The sequence below is a fragment of the Macrotis lagotis genome, chromosome 3, assembly GCF_037893015.1.
Source record: "Macrotis lagotis isolate mMagLag1 chromosome 3, bilby.v1.9.chrom.fasta, whole genome shotgun sequence".
Classification (NCBI taxonomy): Eukaryota; Metazoa; Chordata; class Mammalia; order Peramelemorphia; family Peramelidae; genus Macrotis; species Macrotis lagotis.
The window spans coordinates 117,455,189-117,472,161 of NC_133660.1; the positions used below are offsets into that span (position 1 = coordinate 117,455,189).

Sequence of the window (16,973 nt, forward strand, 5' to 3'; positions counted from 1 at the left end):
AGTGAATTTTCCAAGTCTAAGAACATGCTTTGTGTCAAATTCTAACAATTGAGAAGCGATACCAAATGTTTGGATAAAAACTGAGAAAAGTTCATTGGTGACAAGATTTCTTTTTTTAATTAGAAGTATTTAATTATCTAATCTTTATGAAATTAAGATTAGGCACTTGGTGTTTTAATAAATATTGATATGAATGGAAGTATCTGGAAACATCAGACCTTAAGGAAGGAACTTTGTAGGACACATATAGTCAATGACCCATTAGATGAATCCCTTCTCTAGCATTCTTTTTTTTTTAATAATATAAATATTTTATTTGTTTTCCAGTTTCATACAATGGTAGTTTCTACCAATCATAAGTTTTTTTTTTGAAATCATAAAGTTTTATTTCCATAGTGATATAAATGGTTCTAACAGGGATTTCTTCCTTTGGCGTAACAGATTTCCCTACCCTTCTCCCCTAATTGCTGTTTCTGGAGGATGACCAGGTATTATTTTTGCCAAGTTAGCTAAGACTTAATTATTGTTGTGGTCGGTATTTTTTGATAGAAACCAATTTTTTTTGTATGACTTAGACTAGATGAGCCAGTATTTTATGGAAGGGCTTATTCTACTTTGGGTATCTATATTTAATGATATGCAATGCGACCTTCAAGTTATTAGCCTTCTATCATGCCAAAAGTCTTTATTGATAAAATTTTTAAAGAAAGATTTCATTTATTTTGAGTTTTCCCTCGCCCCCATCCCCTGGCAGTCTGTTAAGTCTTTACACTGTTTCCATGTTATACATTGATCTCAGTTGAATGTGATGAGAGAGAAATCATATCCTTAATTAAGGAAGAAACATAACATATAAGAGATAGCAAAATTACATAATAAGGTAATAGATTTTTTTCCCCTAAATTGAAGGTAAGTTCAAACTCTACAACTCTTTCTCTGGATACAGATGGTATTCTTCATTGCAGATAGCCCATAATTGTCCCTGATAGTTGCTCTGAAGGAATGAGCAAATCCATCAAGGTTGTTCATCACCTCCATATTGCTGTTAGGGTATAAAATGTTTTTCTGGTTCTATGTATATTGCTCAGCATCAGTTCATGCAAATCCTTCCAGGCTTCTCTGAATTCCCATCCCTCTTGGTTTCTAATAGAACAATAGTGTTCCATGACATCCACATACAACAGTTTGTTAAGCAATTCCTCAATTGAAGGATATTTACTTAATTTCCAATTCTTTGCCACCACAGAGTTGCTATGAATATTTTTGTACAAGTGATATTTTTACCCTTTTTCATCATCTCTTCAGGGTATAGACCCAGTAGTGATATTGTTGGATCAAAGGGTATGCATATTTTTGTTGCCCTTTGGGCATAATTCCAGCCTGCTCTCCAGAAAGTTTGGATGAATTCACAGCTCCACCAATAATGTATTAGTGTCCCAGATTTCCCGCATCCCTTGCAGCATTGATCATTGTCCTTTCTGGTCATATTGGCCAGTCTGAGAGGTGTGAGTTGATATGTTGGTAAAATATTAATTGAATTTGTAGAGAACATGAAATTTGGTTAGCTCCTACATCTTTTATATCTAGAACTTTTGCACTGATGCTCTACTATCCAGACTGGTGACTGCTTCACCAAGCTCACTGTTTTAGGCAGTCCCAATCATGCTTCACTTCATTACCTGCTCATAGACTATCTTCTTCACAGCCTTGTTTGTTGTTTATTTTACTCTTAGCAGGAACCAGCTAAAATCACTGTAACTTTCTTGGCCAAAGTAAACCACTTATTGTTATTTGTGTGTATCCCTGTGCTGACGAAATTCTTAATCTGAGTCTCTTGTACTTATTTCTAATTAATTGTATTTCAGTATATTCAGTTTTCTTTTAGGTGTATGTGTTTTTTTCCCCCATTACATTACAAATTATTCTAAAAAAGATTCGTAGGTTTCACTTTACTGTTGGAGGTATGTATAATACCAAAAAAGTTAAAAATCCTTGTTTTGTTAGAATTTAAGCTCCTTGAGGCATTTACATTTGTATTTCTTGGGTATGGACTGTCATATACATCTTTTCTTTTAAAAAATTTCATTAAATATTTCATTAAATATTCCCCAATTACACATAAATTTTTTTAAACATTCATTTAAAATAATTTGAATTCCAAATTCTTGCCCTTCTTTGTCCCTTCCCTCCCTTTTGAGAAGGTAAGCAATATAACTGTTATACATGTGAAGTCATATAAAACATTTTTTACATTTTTGCAATGTTGCAAAATAAAAGACATATACATGTCAAACAAAAATAAGAAAGTCTGAAAAGAATGCTGCATTTAGAGGGTTCTTTCTCTAGTTGTTGATAGTTTTTTCATAGTGAGTCCTTAATTGTCTTGGATCATTTTAGTGATCAGAGTTGCTAAACTTTTTAGTTATTCATCCATATGATAATAGCACTATTAGTGTGTGCTATATTCTCCCAGTTCTTTTCACTTCATTTTTTGCATAAGTTCATGTCTTTCCAGATTTTTCTGAGACCATCTTGTTCATCATTTATTGAAGCACAATAAACAGCACACCATCACAAATCATAAACAACATCATGTTCAATTACTTCCCAACTGAGGAACATTCCCCTCAATTTCCAGTTCTTTACCACCACATAAAGAGCTGCTCATTTCCTTATATATTTCATACATGAGACATTTATCAGAGAAACTTGATTTAATCCCCTCCTCCCCTTCCATTTCTTGTTTGCCTTCTAATTTTGACTGCTTTAGCTTTATGTTTGCAAAACCTTTTGAATTTCATGTAATCAAAATCACCCATTTTACTGTACTTGAACTTCTCTGTCTCTTGTTCAATCACTCACATTCATATGCTCCCTGAGTTTGTCTTGGCAGTGAGACTCCCGAGTGTTGTGTTTTGTCTGCAGTTATTTTGAATGGAACTTCTCTTTCTATTTCTACTGGATTTAGTTACATTAAATAGAACTACTTATGATTATGAGACTTTATTTTAGATCCTACAACTTTGCTAAAGTTTTTAATTGATTCCATTAGTTTATTTAGTTGATTCGCCAGTTTCTCTCAATATACCATTCTATCATCCGCAGAGAATGATGGCTTTATTTTCTCATTGCCTATTTGTATTCCTTCACTTTTTTTTTATTACTATAGATAGCATTTAGAATTCAATACTTAATAATAGTGGTAATAATGGATATCCTTTCTTCAGCACTGATCTTATTGAAAAAATTTTAAGTTTATCCCTGTTAACAGATAATGTTTGCTCTTGGTTGTACATAGTTACTACCTTTTTTTTTTAAAAAAACAAACTCTTGATTCCTATGGGTTCTAGTGTTTTTAATTGTAATGGGTATTGTTTGTCAGAAGTCTTTTCTGCATAGTTTGAAATAGATCATATGATTTTTGTTGTTTTTGTTATTGAGTTGGTCAATTATGCTGATTGTTTTCCTGATAAGGAATTAGCCTTGCATTCCTGGTATAAAAATCTTGCTTATTCATAATGTATGATATTTATTAAATATGTTGTAATCTCCCTGCTAGTATTTTATTTAAAGTTTCTTTGTTATTATTCATTCATGAGATTGGCCAGCAGTTTTCTTTCAGTGTTTTTACTTTCCCTAGTTTAAATATCAAAATCATTTTTGTGTCATGGAAGGAATTTGATAGGATTCCTTTTTAATTAACTATGACTTAAATATTTGGTAGAATTCCCTTACAAATTCATCTGGTTCTAGGGTTTTTTCCTTTGGATGTTTATTTTTTCTTCAATTTCTTTTTTTCTAAGAGTATTTATGTATTCTTTTTCCTCTTTGGTTAATATTGCCTTTTTTGTTTTTGTAAGTATTCATTCTTTTGATTTAGATTTTCAGTTTTGCTGACATGTAATTGGAGAAAATAACTCATGATAATTGCATTAATATAATCTTCCTTTGTTGATGCACATACTTTTTATTTTTGATACCCTTAATTTGTTTTTTCTTTTTTAAAATCAAATTAACCAAATTTTTTAAAAATCACATCTGTTCTAGTTTTATTAGATTAATTTTCAGAATTTCTATTTTTGGTGTTTAATTGGGGATTTTTAAATTGTTCTTTTCTTATTTCTTTTAGTTGTATTCCCAATTCATTCTTTCCCACTTTCTAAATTTTCCTTGGCATACTAGATTAGCTATATTTCTTTGAAGAAATTATTGATTGCTTTTGGTTTGATCTTTGACCCACTCATTCTTTAGGATTAGAGAATTTACTTTCTAATTAATTTTTATCTATGCTTCCATAGTCCTTTATTGAATGTAATTTTTATTGCATCACTGTTCCAAAAGAAGGCATTTAATATTTCTACTTTTGTTTGTGATGTATTTTATACCTTAGTCTTTGTGAAGGTTCTTTGCACAAAAGGTTTAGTCCTTTCTCTTTCTATTTATTTTTCCTCCAACAGTTTGTCATTAAATATTACAAGATTTTTTTCACCTTCTTAACTTATTTATTTTATGGTGAAATTTGTCTGAAAGTTGAGTTTCAGCACAATTATGGTTTTACTTTCCTTTCCCATAATTTATTTCATTTTTCCTTTAAGAATTTAGATCCTATGCCATTTGGTGCATATATGTTTAGAATTGATACTATGTCATTGTTTATGGTACATTTTTTGCAAGATATGTTTCCCTGCTTATCACTGCTGTTTAGATATCTTTTTGCTTTTGTTTTTTCTGAGTTCATCATGATGGCTATCTCTACCTTTTTTAATTTCAGCAGAAGCATAATAGCTTCTCCTGTATCCGCTTATTTTAACTCTGTTGATTATTTCTCTTTTTCAAGTGGGATTTTTGTAAACCGGGCAATGTGGGATACTTTTTTCTGTTCCTTTCTATTATCTATTTTGGTTTTATGTGAGTTAATACCATTTTTATTTACAGTTAATAGTAACTAACTCTATTCTATTTTCATCTATTTATCCTTCTCTCTTTTTTATCTTTTTTCTCCTCTAAAGTTTGATTTTCTTTTGACCAGTCTATTCCTTTATTGTTCTCCCTTTTGTAATACCTACCTCTTTTTCTTTTCCCTATCCCCTCCTACTTTCGTATTTGTTCAGATAGAGTTCTATATCCAGTTTAACTTGTGTATATATATATATATGCATATATATATATGCATATATATATATATATATATATTCATCCCTCTTTGAATGAGATTTAGATATTGTGTCTTCCCCACCATTTCCTCTTTCACATTACTCTTTTTTGCGTGCCTTTTTGATGGGAGATAATTTTCCCCATTCTTGCTCTCCTTTCTCCCTTCTTTCATACATCCTTCTTTCTTACCTATGCTCTTTTACCTAGTCAAAAAATCTTTCTGGGAGCAGAAGACAATGGCAGCCACTCTCACTATTTCAGAGGTAGTTAATTGTCCTTTTTTACCTTTGGTCAAATACTGGGGTCTTTAACAGGTCTCAGTTTGACTGAAGACTGGGTAAGAAAGAAATGAAGCAAGGTCTCTTTTATGTAGTCAAAAAAAAAAAAGAAAAAAGAAAACCAGTCTGGGAATGGAAGATCCTCAGGGTTTCTGGCCAAAACAGAAGTAATTTCTATTTACATTCACTCTGAGCCTTTTTCTTTTTTTAAAAGCTGTATTCCTGTGAGTTTCATTTTGGAATTTCTTTCAGGGGAGATTGGTGGGTTCTTTCAATTTTTGATTTATCCTCTACTTCTAGGATATTGGGGGTAGTTTTCTTTGGTAATTTCATGAAATATGTTTAGGTTCCTTTTTTATTATGGTTCTCAAATAATCCAATAATTATTAAATTATCTTCCAAATATCCCTCTTTGATTTGTTTTCCAGGTCAGTTGTTTTTTTTTTTTTTACAAGGAGACATTTCCCATTTTTTTTTCATTATTTACATTTTGTTGGCTTGTTTTATTTTGGCTTTAGTAAATGCCAAAAGTGACCATCTTGATTTTAGTGGTAAATGTTGATTTGTGCCAAATAATTTGACCAGCAATTCTATATATTTATAGAGAATAGCCCTTCTTATTGAACCTAAGTGGCCTGGAGTGTACAGACAATATTCTGAGTTTTTTTCAAAATCAGCTTTCTCAAAGAAAATATACACAAATTTGGGGTTATTGTTCTTAGGTTTCCCATTATTATTGCACTTAATGATTTTGGCTATCAAGAAATGATTCCATATGGAAGCTGACAATTGACTATCAGAAATGCCTCTTCAGTAGACAAATACCAAGGAAACCTATTTAAGTTTAATTTCTCAGTGTTTTTTAAAAAACTTTTTTTTTGCACTTTGACTTTCGTTTTATAAATTCCTAAAGTAAACAATTTTACTTTCAGAAGAAAAATAGTTTCAATGGAACATTAGAAATACACTTAGTGGATTCTAAAATGAAATTTGGGGAATGAGTGCTTATTTAAAATACTCTTTGACTTGAGGGCTCAGGTGGCTATTAGGTCTATTTTTTTAGTATATAGTTAACATTGGCAGTCACCCTTATAATGATGTGACACCACTACTCCCAAGTTTATTGAATAGCTAGCTATTCCCAGCACAAGGGAGTTTGATTTAATTGGCTAGAGTGACTACTCTTTTGTTTTAGGGATTGAAGTCAAATAGAACATTTTTTTCTTGTGTAAATGTCCTTATGAAAGTTATAAAAATACATTTTAAATGTATTTGAAAGAAACAGATTTACATTTTAGAAATATTAGTAGGATTAAATATCTAAGGAATTTTATTTAAATATCAAATACTTTAAAGGTATTACAGGAATACTTTCATTTTGCAGTTATTCTACTGTCAACAAAAGATATGATTAGATAAATTAAATGTTGAAGACTTTAGGATTATGGTTAACACTAGGTAATTAAAAGTAAGCACTGCTGTGGGCGAGCATTATATATCAGCTGTTTTCTTTACCTCATTAGCTATTTTTTTTTAGGTTTATGGAGCCAACTTCAAATAAAATGGATTTAACAATGTCTTTTAGATATTCCTAGTATAATATAATTAAAATTAGTGCATTATAAATACTTGTCTCTTAAAATATATGATTTCACAATGTTTTGCATCCATCTTGGTCCTTCTGGTTTATTTTTCTCTAACTAAAATTAACCATCATGTTAACAAGTTTTTGAATTTAGAACTTTGCATTAAATTCTTATGGTATTGACTTTGTGTTCAAATGTCACTGAAGCTTTCTTGCTAAGAGTTAGTACAAATTTTTCCTATGTAAAATTTCAAAAAAGTTCTGTTTTTATTTGGAATTCCCCCACCCCCACCCATACTGTCATATGAAAGAACTTTCTTACAAAGAATAATTTGAATGTTTTCTTTTTATTTCTAAAAGTTATTTTTTTTTTGGTCATTCCATTTAAAGAGTATACATTAAATTGTGGAAAGTATCCTAGATTTGTAGTTCGAGGGCTTTAATTCAGATAATACCTCTATATCTTACTATTCCTCTCTATGCTTCAGTTTCATCATTTCTAAAATAAAGGCCCTTCTATCTCTGAATTTGATAAAGTCATATCTTTGTCCTAGAGTAAATACTAGTTGGAGAAATATAAACTTAAATAAAAAAGTAATCAAAGGAATTACTACATTTTTCAGTGATTTATGGATTCCAAGTTCTAAAAGTTTCAAATGACTTGTAAGCATTCATTTCATAAGATATTTGAAAAAAATCAGAAATAATAGGACTTGATGTTAAGTAACATCTAAATAATACTTTTATCTAAAGGCAACTAGTTGGCATTATCATCATCGTCATATTTGTATTATGGAATAAGGGTCAGTTCTTAATAATATAGCTAGGGTTTTGGGGAAAAGAGATGGATGTGTATATTTTTTACTTACTTGCTGCTCTTTATTACAGGAGTGTCATTGTTGCAACAAAAAAGCCTATTATTTCACCTTCTACTACTACAAATGTGCCTACCAATGCTAATGCTGTTAGTGTGGTTTCTTCAGTTGACTCTAATCAGGCCTCAGACTTGGTGGGAGCATCTCCTGGTAAGTTAATGGAAAAAAGAACTGATCAAAATGAGTATTATGTTTTGTTGACAATTAGCTAACATTTTCAGTAATACCATTTAATTTTCTTTGATAATTATAGTAGTTGTTTTTGTATTTTGTGCTTATAGTTGGTTTATTTTTAAGATTAATTTTTATTGTTGTAACAAGGAAAACTAATAAAATATAAAGATATTATTTTCTAAAACCTATTTAATATTAAATCCTGTTGATTGATACTTTTTAATCTCAACTTGATTTAGGGATGATTTCGGAGTCAGTGGTGTGCTGACAAAATACTTTTGCCATTTGCTTTCTTGGTTATGCTCACAATTTTGGCATGTTGATATGACCATAAATTATAGCCTCCTACTCCTTGGACCAAGAAATACCTTTTGTTTTGAGCTCCCTTAATTTTCCTAATTATACCAGTTTTCATGAATGATAATTGAGAAAAAGAGAAACTCTTAGCAACATACTGCTGAGATGGTAGCTTCCTCTTCTGTTATTTCCTTCCCTTTCTTCAAATCCCATTTCCTATATAGATAGTAATAAATATACTTTCCACCTCCTTTAAAGTTTTACTTATATATTTTAATTTGCTATAATAGATATTTTAGAACAAACATGATCTATTTTAAAAAGTATTTCTTTATTAAAAAATTCATATACTTATGAATAGAATTGAATATATTCCTAAACTCTGACATATTGATTACTAAGTTTGGTCACGATTTTTTATTTTTTACTCTCCATGTTGATTTTAAATTGTTTCATGCATAATTTGTACTTGCTGCTTCACAGCTTAGGTGGTACAGTGACTGTGGAATCCAGAAATCCTAAGTTCATAGGTGGCTTCAGACACTACAACTGTGGGATCCTGGGCAAATCACTTTTCTCTATTTGTTAGTTTAAAAAACTTGTAAATTAGGGGAATTAATAACACCTACCTTCTAGTTTTGATGTACAGATCATGAGAAATATTTGCAAAGCATTTTGTAAACTTCAAAGCAGTATCATTATCATTATTATTATTATTATTATTATTATTATTATTATTTCCTTTTTGTTATTACTTGAAATTGATTCTGTGAACTTTTTTTGTATATGTTTAAGTTTCTTGCTGTTAGTAACTTGCTTGGACTATAGTCCTGGGCTTGGAATCTCTAGGGCTAAAGGGCATAACCACCTTACTAACATTTCTTGAAAATTTTCAAATTTCTTTCTAAAAATATTGATATAATTCATAATTCTGTACACACAGAATTAGTAAGTCTTTGCTCTCCTACTCTCTCCAACAATGAATTTATATCTTTTAGCAGCTCTGCTAACTTGATAAGTATGAAGTGAAACCCTAGGGTTGCTATTATTCACCTTATTTGTGCTTTTGTACTTTTGGCTGTTGATAATTTATTATATTTGTTAAAAAAAATCAGATTGAATTGAAAGGTAGGGGTGTGTTTTGTGTGTGACACTTTTGCTTAGGGGAAGAATTGATAACCAAAACTTAGATCTCCAAATTAAATTAATCAGTTCATTCCTTCATCTTTAAAACCAGATTTGAGATGTAGTGATATTTTAACAGGAATCAGTGTTATTTCTTTTTATCTCTCTCCAGTGTTTTTGTATTCAGCATATCTCATTGCTCCAAAAATAATTAGCAAATTGGATCGAAATTCATAGTGTTATTTCTAACAGAAGAGTCTTGAATTGTCATTATATATTATGACTAGCAGCAGCAAACCAAAATCAATTTTTGCTATTACTTTTTTAATACTTAGTGAGAGGTTATAGGGCAAAGGTAGCAATAATTCCTTTAATTTTACTCTCCTCACTGTTCTTAGTTCCGTAAACTCTAATTTTCTATAGTCCACTGATTCTTTCAGGTAAGGTAAGTTATATATTTTTTTCTTTTATTAGCAAGCTTGCTGTCTGGGTATGAATGAATAAACTTCTCCCCCTCGTTGGTCAAAAGGCAAATGCTGCTAATGGCTATAAAACTGTCTGTGTGTCTTCATTTTAATTTAGTTATAGTATATGCCCCACTGACTTCCTAGAGCAAATGTTATAACTTCACTTGTTTGCTGTACATTGAGTAAAATATTTTCCTCTTATTCTAAATTTACTGCCCTTTAATTTCATTTTATGGGACAGAGTAAATAGGATCTTCTGATTGCTTTTAACTGTACTCTTCATAATTTAAACTGTTCTGTCTTCTGAAAAGTGAAACCCAGTTACTAATAAGAACTTTGATAGCTGAGGAATATGGGGTATGCTTTTGATATAACCTATATTATTAAATTTTTTTCCTAATGCCATATTTCATGTCTTAAATCTATTTCTTCAGTGCCAAAGAAATGCAGTGTAAAAATAAAATAGTAAGAGTATGGAGATTTAAGTTAAAAGAGAGAATTCCTTCATTTGAGAATTTTAAAGTCATAAATTTAAGTATCTCCTTTGTGAAAAGATACTTCCTTTTTGAATTCAAACATCATTAAAATATAGTATTTTCAGTTTCTTCATTTATAAAACTTACTAAGATTCATTGATCTTTTCCTTATCTTTTAATTTTACATTCTGGTATTCTAAAATTTCACCAAAATATTATCCAAATTCAAGAGAGGATATTGATATGATGAGAAAGAGAATTATAAGCCAATAGGCATAGATGAGAAAACAATAGAATAGACCATTTTGATTATAAACATAAGAAAATCTTTATTCAAAAGGCAAAACCATTCATCTAGTATTAGAAAAGTCAGTCATGAATAAGGGGAAGCTCTTGATATGGCATGTAATAAAAGTATTAAATCTAGAGTATGTAATTTATACAAATATAAATTTAAGAACTATTCCTCAAAAGTTGAGTTTTTAAAGAATATGAACAGTTTTCAGATGTAACCATAGAGTCTTTCCACAATCAAATAAAAAATGTTATAAATTAATAGTAATAAATAAATTGTAATGGAAAAAATACTTGAATGGGCTTTATCTGATGCCAGTATCTTTGAAGAAAAGTAATAAAAGATGGAAATAATCAACATTGCAGGAAAATAGTTATACTAGTAAAATTTTCTGGAACTGGAATTTGTCCAATAATTCTTATAAAATTGTTTTGAACTGCATATCTTTTTTTTTTCATATTTCCTCTTGTATAATGCAGTTTTGGATCACATGCATACACACACACACACACAAAGACACATACAATGTATACATTATAGACCTGCATCTATGGGTGAGATTCTGGACAAATTTATAGGTTTTAAGCTGTGTATACAAAGAGAAGCATATGCATAAGTCATATGTAGGGATGTGACTGGACCTTAAGAATAGAAAAGGTCCAATTTCTAACTCCAACCAAAACCTGGAGAGTAAATATCAAGGCAGACATGTCAAACTAAAGGGGAGACTGCATTTCTTACCCTGAGTCAGCAGACCCACCTAGCTGTCTAATAAGGACCAAGTTTAACAGCATTCTGTTATTTCTTAAGTCTCAAATGTACATCAGAAACATGTATAATTCATTTTTAAGGACAGCAATTAGACTTTATCCTGAATTAGACCACTCAGAAAACACTTAAGATCCCCAGTCTAAACTGTACCTGGGAGCCTGTAATAGTGCAACACTCAGAAAACAGCAACATATTTGGCCTAGACCTTCCCTCTAAAATTACACAGAAGCCTGTCTATTATTTGGTCTCAAGTCAGGAAGTGTGTTGCATGAATGCATAAGCAGAAAAAAAAGAATCTGCTAATTAAAAAAAAACAATTTATGGTGACAGCGATATTTAAAACAGAAACCTGGAAGAAGAGAATGACTTGAAAACATTTGCAAACAAAGTTTCAAAGAAAAATGCAGCTCAGGCACAAATTCAGGTAGAATTCCTAGAGAGTTATGCAGTCAGAATTTTTTATTTTTATTTTGTTTATTTTCATTTTTTAATTTACTCATTATTAAAATAGTCTTGTAAGAATAAACATAACCCCCCCCAAATAAAAAACCTCACAAGAAATAAAGTGGAAGAAAGAGAAAAATAATGTGCTTCATTCTGTGTTCCAACATCATCAGCTCTGTCTCTGGGATGGATCACATTCTTTATCATAAGTCCTTCAGAGAAGTTACTTCCATATTTTTTTCCAGTTGCTGTTGCTGTTTGTAATTCCCTCCTTCCATTCCTCCCCACTACCAATTATTATATTTTTCTCTCTCCTTTCACTCTTTTCCTCCTCAAAAATGTGCTGTGAGGCAGCTGAGTGGTGCAGTGACAGAGCACCGGACCTGGGGCCAAGAGACCCCAAGCCCACATCCCACCCCAGAGACCCAGCAACCACCTATCCCTGTGGTCCCGGACAGGCCATCCAATCCCACCACCTTGCAAAAAGTAAAAAAGAATATGTGTTATATTTAACTGTCCTCTCCCATGATCTACCCTCTCCTCCATCCCCTACATTTCCCCCTCTATTCCCTTGTCCCCTTTCTTCCATCCCCTTTCTCTCCTTTTTCTTCTAGATTTCTATACCCTATTAAGTATATATGTTGTTTCCTTTCTGAGCTATTTCCGATGAGGATGAAGCTCCCTCATTCCCCCTCACCCCCCCCATACCATTGCAAAGCTATTTCTTGACTCATAGACATGAAATATCTTAGTCTATTCTATCTTGCCTTTCCTTTCTCCCAGTACATTTCCTTTTCACCCATTTGACTCCATTTTAAAAATATATTATACCTTCAATTCATCTCTCTCCTGTGTCTCAACTATAAAAGCTCCTCCTAACTGCTCTAATAAGTGAGAAGGTTCACATGAGTATTATCTGTATCATCTTCCCATGCAGGAATACATGCAGTTCATCATTATTAAATCCTTCATAATTTACCCTTCTCATCCACCCTCTCTATGCTTCACCTGAGTCCGTATTTGAAGATCAAAATATCTGTTCAGCTATGGCTGAACATATGAATAAAGTTCTACAGGAATATTTGAAATTCCCTTGTTTCATTGAAAGTCCATCTTTTCCTCTGTAAGAAGATGTCCAGTTTTGCTGGGTAGTTGCTCCTCAGTTGCATTCTGAGCTCTTTTGCCTTCCAGAATGTTATATTCCAAGTCTTATGAGCCCTTAATGTGGATTCTGTGAAATCCTGTGTGATTCTGACTGTAGCTCCATGATATTTGAATTGTTTTTATTTTCTGGTACTTGTAATATTTTCTCTTTGACTTTGGAGTTCTGGAACTCCAAATATTCCCGAGAGTTTTTTTTTTTTTGGATCTCTTTCAATAGGAGATTGGTGGATTCTTTCAATTTCTATTTTGCCTTCTGCTTCTAGGATATCAGTGCAATGTTACTGTAGAAATTCTTTAAAAATGAAGTCAAGGCTCTTTTCCTGATCATGACTTTCAAGTAGCCCAGTAATTTTAAAATCATCTCTTCCTGGACCTGTTTCCAAATCCATTGTTTTTTTGAATGAGATATTTCACATTTTCTTCCAGTTTTTCATTCTTTTGATATTGTTTTATTGTGTCTTGATTCCTCGCAGTCATCAACTTCCTTTAGCTCCATTTTACATTTGAAGGATTTGTTTTCTTTAGAGAGCTTTCTTATTTCCTTTTCCATCTTCCAATTCTGCTACTTAAGGTATTTTTCTCCTCATTTACTTTTTGAACTGTTTTTTCCATTTGACCTAAACTAGTTTTTAGTATGTTATTTTCTTCAGCATTTTTTGGATCTCCTTGACAGAGCTGTTGACTTGCTTTTCATGTTTTTCCTGCATCTCCCTCCATTCTCTTCCCAATTTTCCTCCTACCTCCCTTACTTGATTTTCAAAATCATTTTTGAGCTCTGAAATAGCTTGAGCCCAACTCCTATATTTCCTGGAGGATTTAGATGCAGAAGCTAGAACTTTCTAATCTTCTGGGTGTGTGTATTGATTTTCCATGTGAGAAAAGTAATTGTCTATAGACAGGTTCCTTTTTTCTGTTTACTCATTTTCCCAGTCTGTGCCCTGAGCTTTGAGGTATTATTGGGACATCCCCCACAAGAATCTCAGTTCCTTCTTGGTCTTATGAGAGGCTCTGACTGCTCTCCTGCCTGTGTTCTGGTCTGTGGATGGCAATAGGAGGTCCCCAGATAGCTCTAGAAACAGCTGCTGGGCAGCTCCCTGCTAGGTGGCTCTACAGGCTTGCTTTTATTTCCTGGGGATCTAGGCTGCACTGATGGCTGGGGTGCTCTGAGGGCCACACTGTCCTGGGCTTTGCACTTGATCTGGCAGAGGTTTCCCTTCTGATCTTCCAAGTTTTGCTTGGTGTTCCCTGGGTTTCAGGTCAGGAAACTGCTTCTGCTGCTGGGAGCTGGTATTCTCCAGGACCCAGGTGCCCAGTGGGCTTTCCCCTGAAGGAGCTCCTTCACTCTGGTATGATATTCTTAGCTGTACTGCCACTCCCTTCACCCCCATGGAACAGAGCTTTTCCAAGATCTTCCAGGTTACCTTGGGCTGGAGAATTGCCTCACTGGATCTTTCTGTGGGGTCTGTCTCTCAAAAATTTAGTTAGAGCCATAATTTTAAAGTTTTTAGAATATTTTGGAGAGAATTCCTTAGGAAAGTCTGATCTCATGCCACCATCTTGGCTCTGCCCCCGCCAATTTTTAAATTTTTCTTTTAGAATTTTTTTTAAGTTTTTCTAGATGAAATTAGAATGCTAGAAAGAAAAACTGGAAAAAAGAATTAGTTGTGTAAGAACAAATTGGAATGGGATTTAATCTTTGAATCAACAACTTTGCACAAGATTGCCTAAAAATTAGAATGTCCTGAATGTCCTCAACATTTGAATTCACCAATGAGAATCCAGTAACCCCATGAGGCAATAAGAGATAATAAAGCAAAGTCAAAAAACTGAAAAAATAAAAGAAAATGTAGAATATCTCATAGCACAAATACTTGACTTGTAAAACACATCAAGGAGAAAATATTTAAGACTCATTGGACTACCTGAAACACATGACCCCTTTCTTCCCCAAAAGAAAAATGAAGAGTCTAGACTGTATAATTAAATCTTAAGCAAAAACTGCCCAAAACTGTTAGAACCAGTGGATAAAATGGATATAGAAAGAGACCTCTTGTCTCCTCTGGGTAAAGAAATTCCTGACTGAAGATTTCCAGAAACAAGTATAACCAAATTCAGGTGAAAGGATCAATACTGCAGGCATTCAAAAAGAAAGAATTCAGATAGCAAGGAATGACAGGATCAGACGCTGTTTTGCAATCACCATTCTAAAGGAATAGAGATCTTGAAATGTGATATTCTAGAAAACAAAGACTTTGAGGCAAGAATAATTTATCCAAGTAAACTGAAAAAAATTCTACTTTATAATTTTTCTGATCTTTTCACAAATGAACCTCCAGGCATTTCTGATATAGAAACTTTGAAGAGCAAACACAAGAGTCAAGCAAAATATTAAAAAGTAAATGTGAATCATAAAGAAAAGATAAAGGAAATAATACAAGTGCATCATTTCTAGGGGTCATGCCTTCCAGGACTCCCAAGTCTTTAGCAACTGCACTCACCTCACTACATTCTAAGACTGCTAACTTGCGAGACCAAACAAGTAATTTTTTTGCTCATGTAGACTATTATATCAGTCAGGATAAGTATGTAACTGATTTTGCATATTAAAACTTTTAGCTTAGAAATCTGGGACACTATTATACTGTTGGTGGAGCTGTGAACTCATCCAACCTTTCTGGAGAGAAATTTGGAACTACGTCCAAAGGGAAACAAAAATGAGCATACCCTTTGATCCATCAGTACCACTACTGGGTCTATACCCTGAAGAAATGATGAAAAAGGGTAAAAACATCACTTGTACAAAAATATTTATAGTAGCCCTGTTTGTAGTGGCAAAGAATTGGAAATCAAGTCAATGTCCTTCAATTGAGGATGGCTTAGCAAACTGTGGTATACGTATGTGATGGAACACTATTGTTCTATTAGAAACCAAGAGGGATGGGAATTCAGGGAAGCCTGGAGGGATTTGCATGAACTGATGCTGAGTGAGATGAGCAGAACCAGAAAAACACTGTACACCCTAACAGCAACATGGGAGTGATGTTCAACCTTGAAGGACTCGCTCATTCCATCAGTGCAACAATCAGGAACAATTTTGGGCTGTCTGCAAAGGAGAGTGCCATCTGTATCCAGATAAAGAGCTGTGGAATTTGAACAAAGTTCAAAGACTATTCCCTTTAATTTAGGAAAAAACCAGATATCTTATTGTCTGATCTTGTTATCTCTTAGACTTTTTGTCTCTTCCTTAAGGATATGATTTCTCTCTCATCACACTCAATTTGGATCAATGTACAACATGGAAACAAAGTAAAGACTGACAGATTGCTTTCAGTGGGGGGTGGGGGGAGGGAAGTAAGACTGGGGGAAAATTGTAAAACTCAATATCTTTAATAAAAATAAATAAAAAACTTTTAGCTTAAATAAACTATAATTAGCATATATTCTATATCTTTATGCAACTCCTTATTCACTTAATTAAAGAAAATGTAATAATTGTATAGCAACAATGAATATATCTTGTTAAAAACTGAAGGAGCTAAAAATATTTTTGTCTCTTTTTGTAGGATAATAGAATTATTTTAGTCTTTTGTTGAACCCTGTATCATTTCATCACAATAACTATTCTAACCTTTTTCCCTTTTCATCAGCTGTTAAATTTTAATCCTACTGTAGTGTGTGTCTTTGTCTGTGTGTGTGTGTGTGTGTGTGTGTGTGTGTGTGTGTGAGATAACTATTCTTTTACTAGGAAAATTGATTCTCTCTGACATGAACTTCTCTTCTTTTAATCAATGCCTTCAATCTTATATTTTCTTCCATCTTTTACTATTTCTGTTTTCTCTCTTTCTTCCTTACATGAATTGACTTTTAT

General features: G+C 32.5%; 1 protein-coding gene across 4 annotated transcripts in view; it reads left to right on the forward strand.

The window, feature by feature from the left end:
• LRBA (LPS responsive beige-like anchor protein) overlaps positions 1–16,973 on the forward strand; it is an 832,197-nt gene that overhangs the window by 260,418 nt on the left and 554,806 nt on the right. For all 4 annotated transcript variants that reach the window (XM_074229149.1, XM_074229148.1, XM_074229150.1 and 1 more), the window contains exon 30: positions 7,906–8,042. In XM_074229149.1, coding sequence (XP_074085250.1) covers positions 7,906–8,042 — 137 coding nt within the window. The remainder of the gene's footprint in view (positions 1–7,905; positions 8,043–16,973) is intronic.